Source organism: Saccostrea echinata, unplaced genomic scaffold (assembly GCF_033153115.1).
Source record: "Saccostrea echinata isolate AGI-Se365-2 ecotype Australia unplaced genomic scaffold, CSIRO_AGI_Sech_v1 ptg000030l, whole genome shotgun sequence".
NCBI classification, from domain to species: Eukaryota; Metazoa; Mollusca; class Bivalvia; order Ostreida; family Ostreidae; genus Saccostrea; species Saccostrea echinata.
In genome coordinates, this window is record NW_026889779.1 from 20,453,587 (window position 1) to 20,480,000 (window position 26,414).

The window sequence follows — 26,414 nt, forward strand, 5'->3', positions numbered from 1 at the left end:
TGTGGTAAATTAGTTTCCTGAAGTTTGATCTTCTGAATAAACATCCGTCTGTGTGCCTCTATTTTAATCTGACTAAATTACCTAGATAGCAATGATAATGGCGGAAAACGGCAGTGAAGAAAATCAAAAGCAGAGAGAGGGGTGATTAAAACAGATATTTCTGTTCTGGTCTACCCCAAGATCATATCATTCCATCCATAATGTATCTCGGAGATAGTTTTTTCTAAATTGTATTCAAGATTTTTTTCATCGTAGTTTTATTAATATTCCATAGATATATTACGGAGAAAAATATTAACATTATCAAAATATTTTTTTTTATGTGTCTCAAAGTGCTTATTATACTCGATAAGTGTCGTTTGTTTATTTGATATATGAATATAACTTATAACAGTACACTGTATTTCACATGGTGCTTTGTACATAGTGCATGTAAATTTCAGTATTCTTTTTTATGTGCACTTCCTAATTATGTAAATGAATATTATGATTAATTAATCTGTATATATAATGCATTTGATGTCTTCTACTCAAGTAATTATTATACGCCATGTATCAAATTTTGATATCACAATAAAAAAGCCATTCTAATAATAAATATTTCAAGGATAAGTTAGTAAAAAAAAATAATAAAAAAGCCCAAAACAACAGTTAGCCTGCGGAAATGCATGTATTTTTGACCCGCCATATCCTTAAATGCGAGAAATATTGTGATTTTCAACTACGTTGGGACAGTCGGTACACCCTGTAGTGTTTGCCAAGAAACAGGTGCTTTGTCAATTTCAGAGGCGCATTTGCGAAGGAGAAGGGTTGACGCCCACTTGATTTCGATAAAACATGGTGATGATAATATTTTATCACCGAAAGAGGTCTGTAAATCAGGACTTATCATACTAGACGAGATAAGTATCCTTGAAAAGAGAAAATATTGAATGTCTTAATTACTCTACCTTATGAAAATATCTAAAATGATTGTTGCCACTTTTGTGCATCATACAAGTATGGTTAAGGCTGTGAATTTTCAAACTATATTTTTACCCAATGGTCAATAAATTAATCGAAATAGGCCCTCATCTGATAATAACCTGGATGCTGACTGAAAATCGCACAACTGTAGTTTCTACGCGATCTCTTATTACATTAAACAGCAAGACTTGGCAAAGAAGCCCTAGTGAAACATATCGAATTATCCCGCTCTTTGCTGTCTAGTGTACTACGCGAAACTGTGACATTCACTCCCTGTTTAAAACTCGACTGATGACAAAGATCTTTTATATTTATCATCATATGAATTATGCACTGTATAATCAATCTGGGTCTTGAACAGTTACAAAGCGAATATTCCATCGCAAATCAAAACAGGGTTAAGGATATGACAGGAAGTATATGCTCTGTTTTTTTTTTTTTGTTTTTTGTTTTCATTTTTACAACTTGGGTCTCTCTCTCTCATTACGAAGTTTTACATTCGTGGCCCATGAGTAGCATTGATACACGTACATAAATTCGATGAAGATGACAAGAATAATCTGTAAAAAGCAACTCCCTACTTTAGAATTGGCAGCCCTTCTACTCTTGGTGAGCGATGCTTCTTTTTGTGTACTTTGGCCTGGTGTTAAATCTTTATTAAAGTATTGGAATAGAAAATTATTATATCTTTCGTGTAAGTAAACATTTTATGCCCGAAAGTTCAATCGGAACATTCAGTATCGGTTAAACTGCGTGAATTATGTCGATATATTCGAGAGCATCCTTATACCATCGCTAGAGAGCAAGCTTTTGTTTCTTTCTTAAGGTACAGGTAATTCTACATAGAATGAAATATATCTGCATGATAAAACTTTTAAACAAGCAAATATAGTAGGGATAGCATGATCACAGTACAAAATAACGAACAAAGTACGTAGACAATTTACCAAATGAATATTCTGAGAAAGTGCATATTTTTGCATTGCATTCACTAGATAAAGCCATTCGAAGGTTAAACATCTGGTAAACCTAAACTTTTTACAGGCGATTTTTAATTCTATATTCCAATATTGAAGGTTAGATGCAGGACTTTGAATAAAAAATTCCATGAACTCTTAAAATTACACTCTGGAATTCAAGGTAATCAGCGCTCACTTACTATATGATGGCAAACTAAGAATAACACTTGTAACTTGTGATATTCCGATTCCTTAACGTTTTACAGCTGCGTGGAGCGTTTAGTTTTTGCGTGCTTAAAATCTGCACTGTACAAGAAGCAAAAACTAAGAACATTTCAAGGTTGCTGGATTAAATTAGCAACTGGCAGGGAGAATCAAATTGTGACATGCCTGGAATTGCTTGCTTCTATTCTGTGACCGTTTTAATAAATCAATACAAAGAATGTTTTTCATATTCCTAGTGCAAAGACCGGTTCAATAACAGAGAAGAGTGTGTTAAGGTAACTAAAATACATGTATAGAGATCTACAGAAAGTAAAAATAAGACAATATAACATTAAGATATCAGTCGAATCCTGTTATCGAACTCGAAACTTCGAGAAATTCAAGGATTCGAGGCAGTGAGGTTAAAGTACATAAAGAAGAAGTAGTCTGGGTTTATAGATCAATTCTATATATCCGTGCATGGTATTCGAGAAATAGATGTTCGAGATACCGAAGTTCCACTGTAATTTTAATGTGCATGTACTAGTATTACAATGACATCTAAAATATGAATTTAATCAGTCTCACCATTATTATAATGATTATTTTGGAAACTAATGAACAAACTAGAACTCTTAATCCTGGTCAGATGCTCATAAAATTTTACGTGATCTGAATAAGCCGTTCGCATCGTAGTAGCTGTAGAACTATATCTCTTTCGAAAAGAAAATTAGCCATACCATAAATTTATTAAAGACAACTACCATGGAGATTTCCTCATTTTTTGATCATATATGTAGAGAATTATACCACCCCTATCTCCAACCCCCACCCCGATCTCCCCCACCCCCACCCCCACCCCTGGTATACTACAGGTTACAGAGTTCTCCGGTATGTCGGTCCAAATTTTCTTTCCTAAAGAGCTACTGTTCAGCAGCTAACATCGTAGTTATTCAATAATTTTCATGCATTAGTTGTATTGTTCTAACACCAGTATAATTATTTATTATAAATTATATTTACTTATGGCGTATTTTTATGATCGGAGTGACAATAAATTATTTCTTTCGATAGAAATGTTTGCCGAGCACAGCTGTAGGCTCAGTCAGTCCAACATGGGTTCTAATTATCCTATATAAAATTATAGACCACGTAGAAAAAAATCTCATTTTCAAGGTGGTCATTTTATTAAGGTGAGTGTGCATCCATATAGTAAATCTGAACTGTCTAACTTCTCCTCAACATTATTGTAATAGTATAACAGAAAACAATCCGAGACAACCTAAATATCTTCAATCCACAAACAAATGTCTAATATTGATTCCTTAAAAAATCTGTTCTCTTGAAATTCAAGAAGACTCATAAATGCTGTATCTTGCTTTCATTGTTTGTAACTAATGCTCATATCACAGGCGCTTGTTTCTGTAATAATTTTTTTAACCCATAGTGTAATATTATATTACATGTACATACTATGGGTTAAAATGGATTACAGAAACAAGTGCCTGTGACTCAAATGCAGGAAAGGATTTGTTTGAAATATTGTGTGTTGAATTTGACAGATACACATTTTCTTGTGTATATGATATACACATGTATGTGGTATAACATTTTAATTTTAAGATGAGTATACAAATCTCTTTAATAAATCAACTAAAGACAAGATTATGAACACGAAAAGAAATATTTTAATATATTTTTAATATTTTTTATTATTTTAAAAAGATATGTAAAAATTAGATTTTTTTTTTAAATCACAGAAAAGTCTCATTGTTCATTAAAGACTTTATTAGAGTACTTGTTCTTATAGACCATTTGGTCAAGAGTTTTTCTGGTCGAATAATAATCTTTGGTATAGTCTGACATATCTGTTTCATATATGGATAATTTACTTGAAAAAGACGTTAATTGTAATCTAACAACCAAGCTTTATGATAAACGTGATGACTTTAACTTTTCAATCGTCAACTTCCCTTACTTATGCAGCAGTATACCTTCATCATTTGCATACGGGGTTTATATCTCTCAGTTGATTCGATACGCAAGAGCGTGCTCTACGTTTGTACAATTTCTAAAACGAGGTAAATTATTGACAAACAAGTTGATTATTTCGTAAGTTCTATGGTCGATACAATAACCTTGTCAGCAAATACAATTTATCATTGAGTCAAATGCTGACTGACGTTTTTCATACTAATTGTTAGGCTATTATTTACACACTGAATTGTCGACGGATTTTTCCGTTATTTCCCGATCATGACAAGGAGCACACGGCGGGTGTGACCGGTCGGCAGGGGATGCTCACTCCTCCATGGCTCCTGATCCCACCTCTGATGTTTTGGAGGTCCATGTTTGCTCTGCACCTATTTTGAATGTTTAATGGACTTTTGAGCTTGAATACTGTTCGTTATCTCCATATATTTCATAGTGTTATTTTTCATTTGTTTATCTCCTCCTGAACTATTGGATTAACTTTCACCAAAATTGTCTCCAACGATGTAAGACATAAGACAATTCTATAAAATATATTCTTCTGATTAATGACCTTATAATAACTCACTTCAAAGGGTTAAAGATCGGCACTAGATACCTAAGTAGTGGTAGCGGGGCGGGATCATTCCAAAAAATATATTTTCAACATTTCGGCAGGGAATAAAAAAGTTTTATTTTTCCAATAAAGTTCCAGGTGAGGTCAAAACATAATCCAAAGATAGGTAGAGGAAAATATCACCTAAATCTATGCATTTAGATTTGATCAAGAAATTCCAGTTATTGGAATAATTGACTCAATACAGATGTCTAATTTTTACGTGAGAAATGATTCGGAAAGTTTCCTTTTAAATTCTCCCCAAGTAAACCAAACAGACATTTTAGCTAAAAAATTACATAAAAGCATTTTCATATATATAAATTGTTCAACTTTTACAAGTAGGTTATTTTGTTGATTATTAGAATGTCCAATAAGGAGTGGTTTTTGTATTGTTTAATAATCAAATTTACTTTATTAAAGATAATGACTAATGATTTATTTATCAGTGAAAGAACGTATTTTGGCTGAATTGCATTTGTTTTGTATACCATGAAATGGTGTTTTTGTTTTTATATATACCCAGACGTAAACATGAAGTATTGCTTACTCCTTGTCTTGTTCGTTACCACTTCATATGGGGCGCCATTGGGCGAAGTTCAGCAGCTCCCGGAGCTTCAACCCGTGAGTGACTTTGCTGCCATTACATCAATATTTTATAATTAAATAAAATAAGCCATAGCATAGGATGTTGATCTTTGATTAGCTTTCCTTAGACTTATTTTTACTCTATAGAACATCAAAAAATCTGTATGTTTGGCAGAAAACCAGATATCTAATTTAAAACAACGGAATTTATGAAGATAGTTCAAAACCTCTTTAAATCATTTTGTTTTGTAAATTGCTATAGAAACAACCCGTACAGCTTCCAAGCTTTCCAGAAGTCGTTAAACCAGAGGATAAACAATTACAGGAAAGAGAGGTAAAACCAGAGACAAAACCACTGCCAGCAGAAGACCTAACTCCTGAAACAAAACCCTCACCGAAAAACTCGGGTCTGGAGGCTGAACTCGCTGATGAAGAACCAAAACCAGAAACTAAACCAGCTCAACGAAGCCAAGAAACCGAAGAGGAAGAGGAACAAGTACCCCAAACCAAACCAGCTGAACGAGGCTTAGAAACTGAAGATGAAGTGGAACAAGTCCCCGAAACCAAACCAGCTCCAGCAGAAGTTAGTACAATAAAATATATAACTTAATGATTAAAATTTTAATGCATATACGTGTATTTTAAAGTTAAAATTTTAGTCTTAAGATTTTTCTTATTCAAAATCCAACTCAAAGATGATTAGCCAGAGAAAAGCAAAGTATGAGGTACTTGAGATTTGTCGTGTTAAAAAAAACAAAAAAAAAAAAAAACAAACAAACTGATGTAGATACCCTGTTACCTCAGTATATGATGCATGAACTGTGCGACTTATTTAGGAGAGAAAAGCGGGAGAACTATTGTACAGGGAAAACCAGTTTGTGTGTATGTAAACTAAAATTTTCTTCTAGCAAGTCACCAACCATAAGGTGGAATTTTTTTTAAGGGAGAGGGGTGGTTTAAAGAATTGCTTCTATGTGAGTTGCTTCTGACTTCAAAAACAGAGTTATAATGCTCTTTTTGGTTGACAGATCCATGACACTGAAATTCGGTGGTTTTAATTTATATTTTTGTTCTCTTTCTCATTGTTTTCAACGTTAATTTTATGCTGTGTTGTTGATATGACAGAACATGTGGATGTTACATAGCTATCTTTTTTTATTTATTTTGAAGAGAGAGTTAGAAGAGGAGGAGGAGGAATAACGAACAGTTAGAGAGAGAGAGAGAGAGAGATGAAGAACTAACTATACAACTGTTAAATGTACACTGTTGAATTGTGACATTTCAATAAATTCCAATATTCACACAATTTTTTTTTTATTTTACTTACGACTGACGAATATATACAAATATTATAGTTCTTAACAATCAATATTAAAAAAAATGTTTAATATAATTATTATTATTATTTTGTTTTTGTTTGTTTGTTTGTTTCTTTTTTTACAGTACACGCACAATGTCACGCATATTTTTAAGACTGTGCTTCTCAAGCATTTAGTTAGTCATAATTTACTAGTGGTGCCAGGGCCGTCAACAAGTTTCTGAAAGAGGTTTTTCCCTCCCCTAAGCTATAAAATCTTAAATGTGTACCATTTCATTAGGTTTGGGTGTATTCTATATGTCATTTAATATTAGATAAACAAAATTTAGCAGCATAAATGTAAATACATTTAGATGAATAGTGAATTTATTTTGTTTTGAAAATATTTTTTTTTTTAATTTTTCTTAAACAAGGTGTAATGTATCACCTATAAACATGACGAACATACAAATCACAATCTCTCTGAAATATGTCACAATGTAGCAGTATTTTGGACAAAACATAAAAGAACATAGCTACATGTACGATCAAGGGGACATAATTAAAAAATAATGAAAATTTGGGGAGGTCATTTAAAAATCTTCTTAAGAACTTTTTGGTCAGAAAAAATGAAAGTTATGTGAAACCTTCCTGGCGTAGTGCATACTTAAGTTTGTACAAATCCCCCCCTCCCCCCCCCCCCGGGGTAAGGTTGTGCCATTATAGGAGATCAGATCTTTACATGGGAATGTATAGGAAATTTCTTTTAAAAATCTTCATCGGACCACAATCAGTCATATTGATATGCAAGCACATTCACATTTTGGGGAGATATTTTTTATTTTCGGAAAAAAAAAGAAGATTTCTCGATTCCTCAATTGTAGAGTTTTTGCCCTTGCACGGTAAAGTGTACGTGAACCAGAGGTTAATGGTGATTCTAGATCCGAACCGTAGTAAGCACAAGTACGAACAGCTGATAAGTACAGTCTACATCAAATACTTCTAATTCTGAGAGCTGACACGTGAGGGCGCATGAAACGTGCGTATAAAGTCAGGTCATGAAGTGTACATCATTAAGATGAGCTGTAAATTATTAAAGTACATTGTAGAGGACAATTTTGAGGAGCATCGTGTGTGTTCTACATATAAACATAGCGCAATATATCTGAATTACTATATAATGACTGTATTAACATTTATATAATCGAAAGACACTGTTAATTTCTTTTAACTTATAACGACAGAATATTTAAGAAAAAATTAAGTGATTAATTCATATATCGTAATTATGATTCCCATACGACAATGCTATTGTCATTTCAACATCCAATTTTTATTCAATTGTTTACTCAAGTGGGCAAAATTCCTGCAAATAAACTTTTCAATTTATTCATTTTGGCCTATTAAAATTTTATGAATGCTTGATCACAAATGAAGTAATAAACTTTACTTTTCAATTTATTTTATTCTAGATCAAAGGGCAGATTATTCTATCTGCATAAAAATACCACAAAATCAGAACTCTTTAGTGTGCAATGTATATAGGGCTCTTAAATCAAATAGTAAGATATTAAACCATTCCAAATCTTCTACCTTGATTTTTCTCTAAAGGTTCAAAGTCATAGAGTTCAAAATGTCAATTTCTTCCAAAATCTTTAAATATTGTGTTTCAACGTTTCAAGTTCATTTAGTTCAAATTTCTGTTTTGTTGTTGTTGTTGTTTTTGTTTTTTTTTTGTTTTTTTTTTTTTTTGTTTTTTTTTTTGTTTTTTTTTTTTTTTTTGCGTTTGTTTGGTTTTTGTTTAAAATTTTCTATAAAAAATTTGATTTAAACTGAAATCATGTCCATAAAATTACTTGAAAAACTTCGAACCATAACTAATGTGGACCTAGACCATTCATAAAGATCAATGTCATTTTGTTAAAAGCCATATATTTGATTGATATTTTGATTGATCCTTTTTCTCCTTTCTTTCTTTGATTATTTATTTTTGCGAGGGAGAGAGAGTTCAACTTTAATTTCTCTTTTGGGGGTTTGATCTAGTCTAGTATCTAAATAGCAATCTGGCAAAGCCCTTCAAAACTTTTTGAAAAAAAAGCTAAAAATGTACTTATACAGATATTTAATTAAATTACTCTTAATTTTGCCGGATTGCCTTGTATTAATACTTCACAGATAAATACATGTATGAATGGTCTTTGATCGCCTAACTAGAGTAAAGGTTAATGTCTACATGTACGTTAACCTCCACAATTTAATTGTTATACAACTTATTGATATATGCCAGAGTACAGTCATCGTTTTGATGAAGGAGAATGCCCCACCCACCCACTATACAGTGTATAAGCCAATTAAGACATTGATTTCAAAGAAAACAAAGAATAAAAAAAGAAAACAAATTATGAAACATCTAAATGCATAGGTAAGTAAAATAATTTTACAGGAAAAAATAATTTGTAAAGTATCAAGTTATTCTGATTTCAAGGATTTAAGCTGGGGTTACAACCCTGTAGTAAAGAGATTAAAGCTACTTTAACCTCGTATGACCTAAGCTCGACAATTAAATTTTGAGAAGTACATGTACTTATAATATCCTTATTCAATACTGTGGATTCAGAAGCCAGATAAATTTTAACTCAACATTTAATGACCTTGCCCTTTGAAATACTAGTACGGCTATCTAGTTTCTTTTTTTTTTTCTTTCCTTGTTTTTATACCCACACTTTCTAAAGAAAGTTCGGGTATGTTGTTGTTATATCCTGGTCCGTCCGTCCGTCTGTCACACTTTCTTCCTCCTTAAACGCTTATTAAATTTTGAGCAGTAACCAATTCATCTTTTTGAAAATGATTGGTGGTGTCCTGAAGATGTGCAATAAGGTTTCAGGATTTTCATTTTATCCTGGGGCCGTTAAAATGATGTTTTCTAGATAATTTTTTTTTTAAAACTTGATTAACAAAACTCCTTTTACATTTTTCTACAGTAGCCAAATTATCTTTTGGAAAATGATTGTTTGTGTCATGTAGATATCAATAAGGATTCGGAATGTTCAATTACATCCTGGGGCCAATTTAGGATTGGGATGACCCCAGGCCCTTGCCGAACAGAATACTATTCATTTTGACATTTGCAGCAAGATCATACATGTATATGGTAAGGGGTTGGGAATCTCAAGTATTTTCAAGATATTTGAACAATTATTAAATGAAGGGGTGAGGGATGACCCTATGAAACACTTACCCACATAATACTCAATGCAACTCGACATAAGCTGCAGCATATATGTGTTTTAAGGCTGGGGAACTCAACTGTTTTAAAGATATTTAACAATTATACACTGGGGGTTGACAGTGTGGGGAAGACCCTTGGGCATTTGCTAATCATAATATATACCCAGTGTATTTTGACATAAGCAGCAAGATAATATATGTTTTAAGGGTAGTGATCTCAACCATTTAAAAAAGATATTTGAACAATTATAAACTGAGGGGATAGAGATGACATCGGAGCATTTGCTGCAAACAGAATCCTTGATGTTTCTTGACATAAGCAGAAAGAATATCTATGGTCTAGAGGTGGGGATCTCAAGCAATTTAATGATATTTGAACAATTATAAAATGAGAGGTTGACTCTGGGGCATTTGCCCGGCATAACACTTAATGCATTTTGAAATAAGCAGCAAGAATATATATATATATATATATATATATATATATATATATATATATATATATATATATATATATATATATATATATATATATATATATATATATATATATATTAGGGTGGGGATTTTAACCATTTTTAAGATTTTGAACAATTATAAAATGAGGTGGGTTGGGATACTTGATGGCACTTGCCGGTTATAATACACAATGCATTTTGACTAAGCAGCAAGAATATATATGATTTAGGGCTGGGGATATCAACTGTGTTAAAGATATTCAAAGAATTATAAAATGGGGAGGGGCGTATGGATGACCCTGGGACACTCACCAAACAGGATATAAAGAACATCTTGACGTAAGGCTAACAAGAAAATATATATAGTTAACGGTTGTGGATCTCAACCATTTTCAAGATATTTTTCTAATTATTTCATGGGGGGTGGGTCCCGGGCATTTGCTAAACAGAATACTCAATGCATCTTGATATAAGCAGCAAGAAAATGCATATGGATAAGGGCGGGGATCTCAAGCATTTTCAAGACATTTGAACAATTATAAAATAAGGGGATGGGAATACTAGTAGCCTTGGGGCAATTGCCCAACATAATACTCGTTGCATTTTGACATGAACAGCAAGAATATATGCAAAGGGTGGGGATATCAAATGCTTTCAAGATATTATGACCAATCATAAAATGTTGTGGTGGGGATGACCTTGGGAGCATTTGACTAACCAACCATTTCATGTATCTTGATATAAGCAGCAAGAAAATATATTGTATAGCGGGGGATATGTCAATAGTTTTCAAGATATTTGACCAGTTATAAAGTAAGGGGTAGAGATGACCACGGGGGCAATTGTCCAAATTCCACTAAATGTATCTTTACACGAGCAGGAAGAAAATATACAGTTAGAGTGGGGATGTCAATTAAACAATTTCAATTATTCATTGGTATTCATTGAGATGACCCCCCCCCCCCCAACTCCTGGGTACTTGACTTATTTATCATTTAACTTTGATAATTGTTCGTTATTACTATGCGCTCAGTATGTCTACTTAATGCCCATAAATAAACTTTTTTTGAAAGAATTGATTCATATTCACCACATGACTAAAAGCAACTTCCTGACCTGGTTAGATTGAACTAGAAACTACATTTGCACTTTGCATTTAGCTCAGTTTCACAGAAACTATTCAAGATACTATTTTTTTTCAAACTTCATATACTGAGACATATTAATGAAAGCTACTGTTGAATCATTTAAATTCGTTGGGCCAATTTTCGAGGATTGCTTAAATTTTACAGGTTCGTGCGGACATAATTTCGTGTATTCTCTTACAGAGTATACCTACATGTACACATGTACAAAAGGAAATATGACTTTGTAACCCGAACTTATGAATTCGTGGATGAAAGGTATACCCACGAATTCCACGAAAATTGAGTCTCCATGAAATCTATATTCAACTGCATCAACATTTTTACCTTGACCTTTACTTTGACATTGACCTCACTTTTCTTAATTTTGTGTTTAGCTCAGTTTCAAAGAAACTATTCACAATACTGATACATTTTGGTGAGAATTATTCTATTTTATCAACATTTATGACCTTGACTTTTCCTTTGACCTCTTTTTTTCATTTAGCTCAGTTTCAAAGATACTTTTCAAAATATTTTTATGTAAGCTTATACACTGATACATTGTTTTGTGAGAATTTATCAATTGTGACCAATCATTTTTTTTCCCCTTGACCTTCCCAATAACTTTCAATTTACTTTTGAATACTTTTAAGCTGAGCGAATTATCGCCAATTAATTATCTTGTTAACCAAAATATGCCTCTTCATAATTCTATAATTTTATACAAGAAATAACTGACTGTTTGATCAATCAACCACTTTATATTGCCCAAAAACTTTAAGAACCTTGATTGCAAATGCGCCCAAGGAAAAACATTTTGAAAACCAATTTTCTTCATGCATTGTTTTCAGAACAGTTTAAAATTGGAAATCAAACACTCGTACCACGTCACCAAAGTGCGACTTTTACACATACTGAAAAAATTGCACTTTTCAGAAAAAGTACATGTATGATGAAATAGCTCAATCAAGCTATAATTTTGAATAGCCAAATCAATATATATACATGCAGCATAATCAAGAGATTTTGTGGGATCTGTTCAACTCTAAACCATTCTGAGCATATTCATCTGCATGTTGTATGGATTCAAGTCTCGTTAAATCATAATTTCTTGGGTCTATGATGGGGTATGCAATATGCAATGAAATTTTTTCGTGGGAATAAAGAGGGGAATCTGCATGAAGATAAGTAATAGACTCTACCGCATGAAGAAGACTCAAATGAGCGTTTTGGCCTATAGGCCTCTTGTTCACATATATCTCCTTGCAATATCAAAGGGAAAACCTTCTTCACTATTTTTATAGAAAGAATAATACCGTAAGATGTGAAAAACGATATATATATATATATATATATATATATATATATATATATATATATATATATATATATATATATATATATATATATATATATATATATATATATATTAGAGTTTCAGGATTCGCAATCGAAATTAAAATTAAAAAAAAAGCTTTGGATCCTTTTGGATGGATCCTAGTGCCAAACGGATCAAATATCAATAACTGCAATTTTCAGCATATAAAAAGCATATTATACATTTCATTCACAATCATTCAGTGCAAGCAGTACTTAGAATTGCATTAAGGCTCGGGATCGAGATTGTACAAAGAGGAAGTTCGTACAGCCTTTTTTTCGCTTGGCGCACATGTGGCGATGTCGGAGACCGGCGAGAAGCTGAGTAAAAGGTTATTAGGACTTGAATATATTTTTCACTTTGTAAATTTTGATATTATCATGTGTAAGAAAATCTGGACTGTTTCCAATTATTTGGTTCAACAGCATTTTCTCCAAAAAATGAGAATTTCATTCGGGCTCTGGCTAATTGCCATATGAAAATAATATGAAAAAGAAACTTAAAAATGGGGGTATTTATTTACTGAACACGCTATATTGATTAGATATTGTAATATATAGACTACCAGCATATTATAGAAATTTTATTTTTTGAACGGTTGTAGTTTCAAGGTGTATTTTAAGTGACAAAAATAAGATTCATTATCATATACTGTAAGTTTCAGAATATTGCATCATTCATTGTTTACATTATGAATACTTACGGAAAATTAAGCTCTGAAATTATTTTTATGAAATTATGGCAGAGAAGAGCAGGTAAATTGGTTGTAAATTTTAAAGAAATTAAATTCATTTGTACGAGTTGTGTGAATTAGTATTGAAAAATACAATATTTTGTCTAAACTAGCATTTGCCATTTGACCTCTCTTTGGGAAAAAAATAGATGTATAGATTTTTTTAATCTTTCATTTTAAATTTATTTATTTATTTTGAATAGGATAGGAAAATGAGATCCTAGATGTTAAAAAGTCAAGTAGGCATATTGAAAAATGAATGGTCTTCAAAAGATTTCATTTTGTGTCCTTCGGACCTTGAGGGCCTCAGAGAGAATGTACAAATTCCACTCCATGGACAGCAGAACTCTGTTCAGCGGAGATTCTACAAAATATTTTCACACTTCTGTAGGCATGCATCTCTCAAGGTAATCTAACAGCCCAACATTACATTGAGCATGTAAATCTGTGTACCTCTGTTGTGTAGGTGTTGAATAGAATTAGATAATCTCTCTGTTTCATAAGTATTGAAAGGATCAATTTATGAATTTTTAAACTTTTTAATTTCTTTCTCTGAACAAGTTAAAATGTATTGAAATATATTTATTATTTGGACCATCAAGGCAGTATTAATGATTGACAAAGCATCATGAACAGGATATGAATTTATTATTAATTTTAGCAAGTTAAGTTACTTTAAAGGTTCTCATAAAAAAAAATAAATAAATAAACACAGACACTACTTTCGTAGTAGTACTTACATTTGTTCAAATGCAAACCTTAATGTATGTTATATGGTATAAATGTCAAAAGCAGTGACACAAAATGAATCTGAAGGCCTTTCATTTCATATAATACATGTAATGAATACATTAACATAAACATGTCTATATAAGTAAAAGTTAAATTTTTTTAATTTAGTCTTAAAATTCTTTCCCTGTTAGTGAGCAGAAGAGGAGGCTAAAGGCTGAGAAGAAAGCTAAAGAGAAGGCAGAGAAGCTTGCTAACCAGCCCCCACCTCCATACAAAGCCAAAGCTGATTCTGAAAAAACCAAAGCACAAGATGATGAGGAAATTGGTGATCTGGTAAGTAATTTAATGAAATTTAAAATTTTGAACATAATTTTTGAAAATGTTGAAATTTTAAAGTTCAGCTTGTTAGTTATGCAAATGGTTTTCTTTGGATGAATTTCACTATAAATTTTCCTGTTTCATTGATTTATGTGTTGTGCTGTCATTTTTCCATGCAAAAAAATTCCTCTTTTTCTTTTTGCCTATTTTTTTTGGGGGGGGGGGGGGGTTAGTGAATCACACTATCCATGTGTTTCCTTCTCAGTGCAGTCATTCTTTCCTCATCCCCAACACTTTGTTATGGAAAAACATCAGAAGTTCACACTTGACACAAATGCTAATGACCAATGGGTACATCATGACCTTAATCCAAGGTTACTGGTGCCTCATACCTTAAAATGATGCTGATTATTACCTGAGATTGTGTGAGTAGTCTGACCCAAGGTTATTTACTCAAGGTCAAGGTCACTGAGGGGAAAAAACTAAAGTGTATGTTGAATATCATTTTGAAAGCTTGCTTCTTTGGTTTTAGTTATGCACTACTTATCTTTTTCATGCACAGTCTGCTTTTAATTCTCTGTAGGAGTATTTTGCTCTGAGATCCAAGGCTGTAGCAGACCTGAAATCAAAGGGAAACAACCCATACCCTCACAAATTCAATGTGGAAATATCATTAACGGAGTTCATAGAGAGGTACAATGATTGTGAAGCAGGGACAATAATGGAAGGAGAGGAAGTTAGCGTAGCAGGTATTCCAGCTTTAATCAACCCTATTCTCTCACAACATTTAGTTCTGAGCTGGTAAAAAAATATCTATTTCAAAGAACAAGATACCAATAGGACCCTTGTTGGCTACTTTTGGAAGGGCTTCATTTTTTTGCTTCAGAAAACCCTGAGTGAAAACTTTTCTGTCTGCCAGATTTACATATTTTTACATAGATTAAGCTGTATCTCTTATATAAAAATTAAAACTAGACTAAAAGGTGCTCTCTTTATTTTCTACAAAAAAAATCATGAAAATTCATCAAAAATATGAAAAATTAGAAAATTACCATCTTCTTTTGACCTCTGTATATCAGGGTTCTCCACATTTAAAAATTTAACCATGGAGGAAGCTTTGCCAAAGCGAGATGTGGTCGAAAGCACGAATGCGGGATAGACTATCTAAGCCTCATTAATCAATGATTGATTTCACAAAACTTAACCATTGCAAAACAAAAATTAACACCCCCCCCCAAAAAAAAATAAATAAAAAAGAAAATAAAATAAATAAAAATAAAACAATAAAAAGGATTATTTGTTTTACTTCATAAAAGTACTAAATGTACCAAAACTGTAGGGACATTTTTAATTAAAAGAATTTCATATATGTAATTTTTTTAATTTTTAAAAGTTTAATACAGTAACCATTGCAGCAGTGTTCGTCAAATTTTATTCAAATATTAATATACAGAATTGATCTTGCTTGTTGCATGACAAGTTTTATTTATATAGGACCAAAACTGATGAAGGAGTAGTATTTTGAAAAGAAAAGTTTACAGACACACAAACGAACACCGACATCTTAACATTGCCTAAGCTTTTAACTGCATGTTCTTTGAAAACTTACAGATGGTATTAGTATCAAAAATTTAATATAACCAGGGGCATAAATTTGACATAACTCTAATATTGCTTTCTCCATTCTTTCTAAACTTTTTTCTACACTGCATTCCTCCATTTTGTTTTTTCATGGAGTTTCGTGCCTTTTCATAAAAACGGGAGGTAACTCTAAAACTTAAACTTGGTAATATTGGCTTTCCTGTCCAACGTTTTAGAAAGATAATAAAATAAATATTTAAAAACGGAGCAAGAGGAATTAATTAAGTACAGTTGAATAGGAAATTTTGAAAGATGCTTGCCAATTATTAGACATTGTTACCAGCTGGTTACACTACTGTGCGCTTTGTCTTAACTGTTTTCAATCTGTTATATTATATAGTAAATGTTGGAGTTCCCCGAAATTAACTCTCAAGATATTGATCATCAGCTGATTGACTCTCAATTGTACTGCTTCACTGTGTATTCGGCGATCAACGACCGTATTTGTTTAGCACAGTCCACTTTCTCTCGAGGTGCTTGCCAGTCGTAGTATACACACAATTAACTACTCAGGTCATTAATGATTAAGTGTCAATACTGAAATGCTATAAAATTAATCATGGCGGCCGTCAATTTTAACCATGGTGCAGCGGGCCGCCATGGTTAAACCCCTGTGGAGAACCCTGGTATATGCTATCAATCAAAATCAATATTGGACTAAATTTAAGTGTCATATTTGGTTTATAATTACAAACAATCATAAATTTAACTTCTTTTCTTGTTTTAATTTTTATGTAAGATAATGAGCCACATTTGGCCTGTACTGTGCCTTGTCCTTTCTAAAAATGATGTTGCTTTCTATTACAGGCAGAATACATGCCAAGAGAGAATCAGGTCCCAAACTTTTATTTTATGACCTCAGAGGGGAGGGGGTCAAAATTCAAATTATGGCCAATGCCAAGTAAGTAAGATGAAGACATGGTAAAGTGATTAAGAAATATTTTTTTTAAGGAAAAATATATTTTGGAATAAATGTTTGAAGCAACTAGAAAACTTGACACAATCAAAGAAAGTTCTGATAAGGGCTGTCAAAGGAAAGTGACCACTGTTCATGTACAGTAATGTTAAGAACAAATTATAGCACATAAGGAAGGTGAAATAGAACAATCACTTATATGTTGTGAGAATTATAAATATTGAAAGAGACAGACAGACAGACATACAAACTATATGATTAGAAAATTTAAAAAAAATTTGCATGTACAAAATTTGAAAACATTAAGCTGAAAACTGTCTGGGTTATTGGGTCATAATAAAAATGTTGACAGATAGATGGAGGCACATATAGATGGGCATCAAAATTAATAGGTGTCGTCCTCTTATAGCCAACTCTTTTTATATGAAATAGATATGATGAAAACTATTTGAGTTATTGTTTCACAATGGATATAATTCATGAAGACAGACAAAGTGGTATGACACCAACTCTATAGGCATCTTGCTCTTATAGGAAAGTGCTTCTGTATGAAATTTGAAAACAATACATTGAAAAGTGAGTTACCAATTTAAGTCAGGACATAAAAGATTCGAACATATGTATAGACAGACAAAGTGATAAGACCCTAAAATCTTTGGTATCTTTCTTTAATAGAAAAGTACTTGCATACAAAATTTGAAAACATTTTCATTGAAAACTGAATGAAATATCTTGTCACATAAAAAGTGTCTTGGGTATACTTTCAAAAAAATATACAAAGTGTTATGACCTCAAAATCTATAGGTGTCTTTCTCTTACAGTAAAGTACTGGATATATAATGTACAAAATTTGAAAACATTTCGTTGAAAACTGAGATATCATGTCACAACAAAGGTGTTGATAGATAGACTGACAGACAGACAATGTGATTCCTATAGGGCTCCTGCATTTCATGTAGGGCCCAAATAAGCCTGCTACAAAGAAAGAAAGATTTGCAGAGACATCTTGTAAAGATTTTATAATCCTCAGATATTGGAGATTAATTCACATAAACATGCATATCATTAACTATTTATTCATGTTTTGGTAATGTATACTGATTTGTATGATACGTTTTATTTATAGACATTACTCATCAGAGGAGGAATTCCAGGAGACCAATGATAAAGTAAAGAGGGGCGATATAGTGGGTGTGAGAGGAAAACCAGGTAAGGATCGGGAACCAGTCAGGATGATAAAAGATGGAACTTTGGGGTATGATCAGTTAACCAGGATTCACAGTTCAATAAATGGGAACTGTATTGCTGTATTGAATTAAATCTCATGTAATTAGGCCTGTTATAAGCTTCATTTCATTATATTTAGATGTATCATTTTCACATTTTTAGCTCACCTGAGCTGAAAGCTCACCTGAGCTGAAAGCTCAAGTGAGCTTTTCTGATCACATTTTGTCCGTTGTCCGTCTAGCTGTAGGTCCGTCTGTAAACTTTTCACATTTTCGACTTCTACTCCAGAACCACTGGGTCAATTTCAACCAAACTTGCCACAAAGCATTCTTGGGTAAAGGGAATTCAAGTTTGTTCAAATGAAGGGCCACACCCTCTTTCAAGGGGAGGTAATTAAGAATTAGTGAAAATTTGGTGGTATATTTTAAAAATCTTCTCAAAAACCACTGGGCTGAAAAAGTTGAAACTTATGTGAAACCTTCATTACATATTGTAGATTCAAGTTTGTTCAAATCATGACCCCCGGGGTAGGGTGGGGCCATAATGGGGGATCGAAGTTCTGCATAGGAATATGTAGGAAAATCTTGAAAAATCTTTTTCTCAAAAACAACAAAGCCTGATTAGTCATATTGATAATGAATCATCCTCAGGTAGTGTACATTCAAGTTTGTACAAATCGTGACCGTCGGGGGTACGGTGGGGCCACAATGGGGGATCAAAGTTATACATTGGAATATATAGGAAATATCTTTAAAAATCTTCTTCTCAAGAACAAAGCCACAATTAGTCATATTGATCTGAAATCATCCTCAGGTAGTGTAGATTCAAATTTGTTCAAATCATGACCCCCCGGGGTAGGGTGGGGCCACAATTGGGGATCAAAGTTTTACATAGGAATATATAGAAAAAAAATCTTGAAAAAATCTTCTCAAGAACAACAAAGCCACAATTAGTCATACTGATATAGAATCACCCTCGGGTAGTGTAGATTCAGGTTTGTTCAAGGCATCCTGCAGTAGTAGGGTGGGGCCATAATTGGGAATCAAAGTTTTGCAAAAGAACATATAGATGTATAGGAAATTCATTAAAAAATTTCTTCTCAAGAACAACAAAGCCATGATTAGTCATATTGGTATGGAAGCATCCTCAGGTAGTGTAGATTCAAGTTTGTTCAAATCATAACCCCCCCCCCCTTCCCGGCCGGGTAGGGTGGCAGACATCTTTATAATTTGGTTTTCAAGAACAGCAAAGCCATGCATGATTAGTTATATGAATATAGAAGCATCCTCAGAAAGTTTAGATTCAATTTCATTCAAAACATAGCACCTGGGGGTAGGGTATGCCTAGAACAGGCGATCAAAGATTTACATATGAATATATAGGAGAAGAAATCTGCTGACGAAGAACAGCAGGGCCATATTGACTCAGGTGAGCATTGTTGCCCATGGGTCTCTTATTTGAGTATGATACCTACATTTAATATTGAAGTCTTTTGAGAAAAAAAGAAAGGAAAAATTATAACTGATAAATAGAATAAAATCTCAACAGAGTAATTCAGGCTACTAGATCAAATGTACCATATGTTGCATTCGCTTCACAGGTAAAACAAAGAAAGGAGAGCTTAGTATTATTCCAACCGAAATTGTTCTGTTGTCTCCCTGTCTACACCAGCTTCCTCATTTATACTACGGAGTCCGAGACAAGGCAAGTCAGGGCACAGCTACAGTTGTAGTACTGAGTTTTAGAAAAAAAACCCACCTTTAAACAGTAACAAGTTCAGATTAAAAAATAGATTTTACATAATATTTTGTAGTAATACTGTGTACATGTATATTCTTTACAATATGATTTTGTTGACATATGAAATGCCAATTGTTGTAGGAAACCAGATTTCGCCAGAGGTATTTAGATCTTATCATCAATGAGCCAGTGCGACAAAAATTCATTGTAAGAGCAAAAATTATCAACTATGTGAGAAAATTCTTGGATGAAATGGGATTTTTGGAGGTGAGTTATCTTTCTTTAGTTTTGATACTTTTAAATATTTACATTTGTGTCTTATGTTACTAAGAAAATTTAATCTTGTGTAGTACTTTTATTACTGTATAGTGGGATTTTTTAGCAGGGTGCTAACTTTAGCTTATTTTAGCAGTTTGGTAGTGACCCACTGAAATTTTGATCACTAAATTTGCATCCTTATGTACAAGTACTTAACACAAGAAAAATAATTTATTGAACATTATACCTCTATGAACTCTTGTGTAAATCGGTATGCAAAAGTACAGAAGTCACACTTAAAGATACATTTATGTACCCAAGGTACTTGAAACATTCTTCTGTTAAGCAGTACTAAATTATGTTAATGGCTTGCAACTTCATTGAACAATGTGTCAGACAAAATAGTTCCACCTGAATTATTGGCATACTGTAAACATACTTGTTTCCGTGGGGTCATAATTCGGTCATATTTCGTCAGAATTACATTTCCTGTTCACTCCACGGCAGAAAATGATGCGGATTTCTTGGATTGCCCTTGTATGTCTAAAATGCACTTCATGTACGCTAAGACAAATTTCCAGGGAAAATTTGTGCCTGCGTACATAGCGTAAATTAATCTCACATGGAAAAAAGTATGTTTGTAGTACCTTTGAGCATTCAAAATGCCAAATTTTACACACTAAAGAAACCTGCTATCAGAAATATTATCTGAAGCATATATATTGTGGGATATGTGTCTTTTTGTATTAAAGGAAAAAAGTCTTGAATTATCTTAGAATGACCTTGGTCACATGTTCTGATGCTGCACACACCATTACCAAAATTTTTAAGTGTTCATGTAGAATTTGTATTTAGGTGGAGACACCTTTGATGAACATGATTCCTGGTGGAGCCACAGCTAAACCCTTCATCACCCATCACAATGAACTAAACATGGACCTGTATATGAGAGTAGCTCCAGAACTCTACCTCAAAGTAAGTCTCTCATCAGTTCATCAGTTGAATCTTTCTTATAATAATGAACTAGATATAATTTTTATTTGAAATTAGTGCCTTTGAAAATAATTGATGGAGTAAAAACTCATCTTATCTTAAAGGATTAGACCATTCAGATTTTTCACTGGTTTTAGAGTCTGTATATAAGTAAAAACTAACAACTTATTAAAAAAAAAAGCAAACTAGCCAAATTTCAATTTCAGTCATTTCCTTACTCTTTTTCCTATTTGGAATGGCCTCATGGAAGCTATTGTTTTTGTTAGTTTTGATTATCTTCCTTTTCTCTAATTTGTGCGTGATGATATTTTACACTTCCTGTAGATGCTGGTTGTTGGTGGTATTGATAGGGTCTATGAGATTGGACGACAGTTCAGAAATGAAGGAATTGACTTGACCCATAATCCCGAGTTCACGACCTGTGAATTTTACATGGCATATGCTGATTATGATGACCTGATGAAAATCACAGAATCCCTTGTTTCAGGTCAGTAAAAAAAAAAAAATAGTTTAAGGACCACAGTGTTTTAAGATATCAATATAAACTTCTGGCTTTATAATGAAGTTTCCTGCACAGCTGATACTGAGAAAAGATATGGGTCTGAATTTTATTGATTAATATAATCTACAGACCTTGAGTAGTGCACACATGCACCTCATTAAAAAAAAAACTACAAATTTCAGTAAACAAAATTTATATCAATTTCTCTAAAGATTTTTTGCATAATACAGTCAAACCTCGTTATCTCGAACTCAAAGGGACCGAGAAAATACTTCAAGATAACTAAGGATTCGAGATATCTAGGGTAAAATACTTAAGAAATAAGCAGATGGGACTTCAAAATGACTTGGACATGTCCATGGTATTCAAGATATCCGTGTTCGAGATACCGAAGTTCAACTGTACTTCATGATATCTGTTATTTGTATAAATGGTATGTAACATTACAAATTTGTAAAAAGTGGAATTGATGAGACAACAGGGTTGTACCAAATACCACATACTCACATGAATGCAACCTAAAAAAAATCTACTACAATTGATGAAGGACTTAATCTACATTGAAATAAAAAACAACATAGTCATTTAAGATGAACATCTCCACACAGAACCTTCTGGTAAGAGAACCAGTAGATGTCTTCCACTTACATGTACTTGATGTACATACATTAAGTAACATTTCAGTCATATTGCTGAAGAGGTTTCAAAAAGTGTAGCTGATGATGTTTATGGATATGGGCCTGATCTTAATGATTAAAGCCTACAATATCTGAAGCTACACTATGATTTACCTTAAACTGCAAAAATAATATGTTACAAGTTAGCTTAAAAGGGCTGGGACACAGATTTGAAGCTCATATTTTAAAAATTTTTCTGAATAATATCATGACTTATATGTTCCTAGAGCATTTCACACCCAAATATACTAAAAGCATGTTTAGAAACTTCTATTATCTGGAAATTATTAAAACTATGAATTTCGGGACATGTCTGATTTACACACATCCTTGCACTTTTATGAAGTAAACTTTATCCATAATGCTAAAGAAAACTAGAAATTTTGTTGTGTATTAATGAAAAATATAAAAACTATAATCCAGAAAGTTCAAAGTAGAAATGTGAGAAAGCAAAACCAACTCACCAATATTGTCAGTCCATGTTCAGTAACGTGTGCAGACTAAACAAATTGAACACACCCGGTAAAACGTAAACAGTAACAATAACAGAGCTTGTGCCTTGTTTACAAATTCAGGTGTTTGACATGATGTTATACATGTAACTGAGCTGTGTTTTTCTGTCTTATAGGAATGGTAAAACATATCACAGGAGGGTACAAGGTGACCTATCACCCTAAAGAACCTGAGGGAGAGGAATGGGAGGTAGACTTCACCCCGCCCTTCAAACGCATTAGTATGCTGAAGGGACTGGAGGATCGCTTAGGAATTAAATTCCCAGATACAAAGGAATTTGAATCTGAAGGTATATTAAGATTTAGTATAAAATTCTCAGTAGAGTAGAATCTGTTTGTCTTTCCTTAGTAAATGATTCTGTTCACTTAGATAATTAATGACTACAAGTATTTATTAAACCAGATAGTTTTAATAGCTCGTAGTCTTAAATTTGTTCTTGTAGGCACTCGTAAATTTCTGGATGACCTTTGTATCAAGCATGAGGTGGAATGTAAACCTCCAAGAACAGCAGCTCGACTTCTGGACAAGGTAAATAATGGGAATTCAAAGTAAGAATCCATCTTGTTTCCTTAATTTCAGTGAAATGTTGATGCTTTTTCTAAAATTTGCATAATCTCTTAAATTATTTTAAAAACTACCCCTTCTGCAGTTTTTTATGCCCCACCATGAATATGGCCGGGGCATATGGTGTTTGTCATGTCTGTCTTCCGTCCTTCCGTCCCTCCGTCCTTCCGTCTGTCCTTCCATCACACTTTGCGTTTAGCTCTGTTCAAAGCTCAGTTTCAAAGAAACTGTCCAAGATATTTTTATCAAACTTCATATGCTGATAGATATTGATGAGAGCTATGCAACTGCATCAACATTTTTTGACCTTGACCTTTCCTTTGACCTTGACCTAACTTTTCTTAAATTAGTGTTTAGCTCAGTTTTAAAGATACCATTCAAGATAGTGTAATCAAACTTCACATGTTGATATATACTGATGTAAATTATTCAACTGCATCAACATTTTTTTACCTTGACCTTTCTTTTTGACCTTGACCTCACTTTTCTTAAATTAGTGTTTAGCTCAGTTTTAAAGATACCATTCAAGATAGTGTAATCAAACTTCATATGTTGATACATACTGATGTAAGCTATTCAATTGCATCAACATTTTTTGACCTTGACCTTTCTTTTGACCTTGACCTCACTTTTCTTTAATTAGTGTTTAGCTCAGTTTTTAAGATACCATTCAAGATAGTGTAATCCAACTTCATATGTTGATACATACTGATGTAAGCTATTCAACTGCATCAACATTTTTTGACCTTGACCTTTCTTTTGACCTTGACCTCACTTTTCTTTAATTAGTGTTTAGCTCAGTTTTAATGAAACCATTTAAGATATTTTTAACAAACTTCGTATGCTGATACATACTGATGAAAGCTATCCAACTGCATCAACATTTTTTGACCTTTACTTTGACCTTGACCTCACTTTTTAGGTCACCTGAGTCACTCAGGTGACCTATTGCTATCTGTTTTCGTCCGTCGTCGTGCGGGCGTGCTGGTGTGCGTCGTGCGTAAACTTTTCACATTTTTGACTTCTTCTCAAGAACCACTGGGCCAATTTCCACCAAACTTGCCACAAACTATCCTTGGGTAAAGATGATTCAAGTTTGTTCAAATGAAGGGCCACACCTTCTTCCAAGGGGAGAGAATTAAGAATTAGTGAAAAATTAATGGTATCTTTTAAAAATCTTCTTCTGAACCACTGGACCAGGTAAGATGAAACTTATATGGAAGCATCCTCAGGTAGTGTAGATTCAAGTTTGTTCAAATCCTGACCCCCGGGGTTAGGGTGGGGCCAAAATGGACGATCAAAGTTTTACATAGAGATATATAGGAAAAATCTTTAAAAATCTTCTTCTCAGGAACAGCAAAGCCATGATAGGTCATATTTATATGGAAGCATCCTCAGGTAGTGTAGATTCAATTTTGTTCAAATCATGACCTCTGGGAGTAGGGCGGGGCCACAATGGACGATCAAAGTTTTACATAAAATATATAGGAAAAATCTTCCTCTCAGGAACAGCTAAGCCCTGATTGGTCATATTTATATGGAAGCATCCTCAGGTAGTGCAGATTCAAGTTTGTTCAAATCATGACCCCGGGGGGTAGGGCGGGACCACAATGGATGATCAAAGTTTACATAGAAATATATAGGAAAAATCTTTAAAAATCTTCTTCTCAAGAACAGCAAAGTCGTGATGAGTCATATTTATATGGAAGCATCCTCAGGTAGTGTAGATTCAAGTTTGTTCAAATCATGACCCCCAGGGTGGGGCCACAATGGACGATCAAAGTTTTACATAGAAATTTATAGGAAAAATATTTAAAAATCTTCTTCTCAGGAACAGCAAAGCCATGATAGGTCATATTTATATGGAAGCATCCTCAGGTAGTGTAGATTCAAGTTTGTTCAAATCCTGACTCCCGGGGTAGGGCGGGGCCACAATGGATGATCAAAGTTTACATAGAAATATATAGGAAAAATCTTTAAAAATCTTCTTCTCAAGAACAGCAAAGTCATGATGAATCATATTTATATGGAAGCTTCCTCGGGTAGTGTCGATTCAAGTTTGTTCAAATCATGACCCCTGGGGGTAGGGTGGGGCCACAATGGACGATCAAAGTTTTTCACAGAAATATATAGGAAAATTTCTTCTCAAGAACTGCAAAGCCATGATTCGTCATTTTGATATGATCAAAGTTTTACATAGAAATACATAGAAAAAATCTTTACAAATTTTCTTCTCCAGAACCACTGGGCCAAGAAAAATGAAACTTATCTGGAAACATCCTCAGGTAGTGTAGGTTCAAGTTTGTTCAAATCATTACCCCCAGGGGTAGGGCAGGTCCACAATGGATGATCAAAGTTTTACATGGGAATACAATGGAAAAATCTTCTCCAGAACCACTGAGCCAAGAAAGATGAAATGTGGAAACATCTTCCGTAGTGTAGATTCAAGTTTGTTAAAACCATGATCCCCAGGGGTAGGGTGGGCCACAATGGACAATGAAAGTTTTATATTGGAATATGTAGGAAAAATCTTGAAAAAATTCTTCTCTCAAGAACAGCAAAGCCATGATTGGTTTTATTTACATGGATACATCCTCAGGTAGTATAGATTCAAGTTCAAATCATGACTCTGGACTCGGGGGATAGGGTGGGGCCACAATGGACAATCAAAGATTTACAAAAGCTCCTTCTATCAGTTTATTTTATACTCTGGATCTTCTATGGATTGTTGTTTTATACTCAGGTGACCGTTAAGGCCCTTGGGCCTCTTGTCTTAAATTAGTGTTTAGCTCAGTTTTAAAGAAACCA

The 26,414-nt window shown here is 33.3% G+C and overlaps 2 protein-coding genes across 3 annotated transcripts in view; both read left to right on the forward strand.

The window, feature by feature from the left end:
• Positions 1-5,246: 5,246 nt before the first annotated feature.
• Positions 5,247-6,610, forward strand: LOC133196524 (protein TsetseEP-like). Its single transcript, XM_061332399.1, has 3 exons — positions 5,247-5,340; positions 5,567-5,887; positions 6,475-6,610. Exons 1-3 carry the CDS (start codon positions 5,251-5,253, stop codon positions 6,502-6,504), a joined length of 441 nt encoding a protein of 146 aa, XP_061188383.1. The 5' UTR covers positions 5,247-5,250; the 3' UTR covers positions 6,505-6,610.
• A 6,415-nt stretch (positions 6,611-13,025) lies between these two features.
• LOC133197496 (lysine--tRNA ligase-like) overlaps positions 13,026-26,414 on the forward strand; it is a 20,684-nt gene continuing 7,295 nt past the window's right edge. The window contains exons 1-12 of one of the 2 annotated variants that reach the window (XM_061333569.1): positions 13,026-13,123; positions 13,729-13,932; positions 14,449-14,590; positions 15,159-15,324; positions 17,024-17,117; positions 18,259-18,341; positions 19,960-20,063; positions 20,241-20,366; positions 21,213-21,332; positions 21,675-21,837; positions 23,158-23,331; positions 23,485-23,570. In XM_061333569.1, the coding sequence (XP_061189553.1) occupies positions 13,781-13,932; positions 14,449-14,590; positions 15,159-15,324; positions 17,024-17,117; positions 18,259-18,341; positions 19,960-20,063; positions 20,241-20,366; positions 21,213-21,332; positions 21,675-21,837; positions 23,158-23,331; positions 23,485-23,570 (1,410 nt within the window). In that variant the 5' untranslated portion in view covers positions 13,026-13,123; positions 13,729-13,780. The remainder of the gene's footprint in view (positions 13,124-13,728; positions 13,933-14,448; positions 14,591-15,158; positions 15,325-17,023; positions 17,118-18,258; positions 18,342-19,959; positions 20,064-20,240; positions 20,367-21,212; positions 21,333-21,674; positions 21,838-23,157; positions 23,332-23,484; positions 23,571-26,414) is intronic. The other variant, XM_061333570.1, reaches the window with a different exon arrangement.

Bases quoted from the DNA above. Each gene is read 5' to 3' on its own strand.
- LOC133196524 (XM_061332399.1), top strand. From the start codon at position 5,251: ATGAAGTATTGCTTACTCCTTGTCTTGTTCGTTACCACTTCATATGGG. The intron at 5,341-5,566 runs GTGAGTGACTTT...AAATTGCTATAG, and splicing joins AGCTCCCGGAGCTTCAACCC to AAACAACCCGTACAGCTTCC. The intron at 5,888-6,474 runs GTTAGTACAATA...TTTATTTTGAAG, and splicing joins CCAAACCAGCTCCAGCAGAA to AGAGAGTTAGAAGAGGAGGA.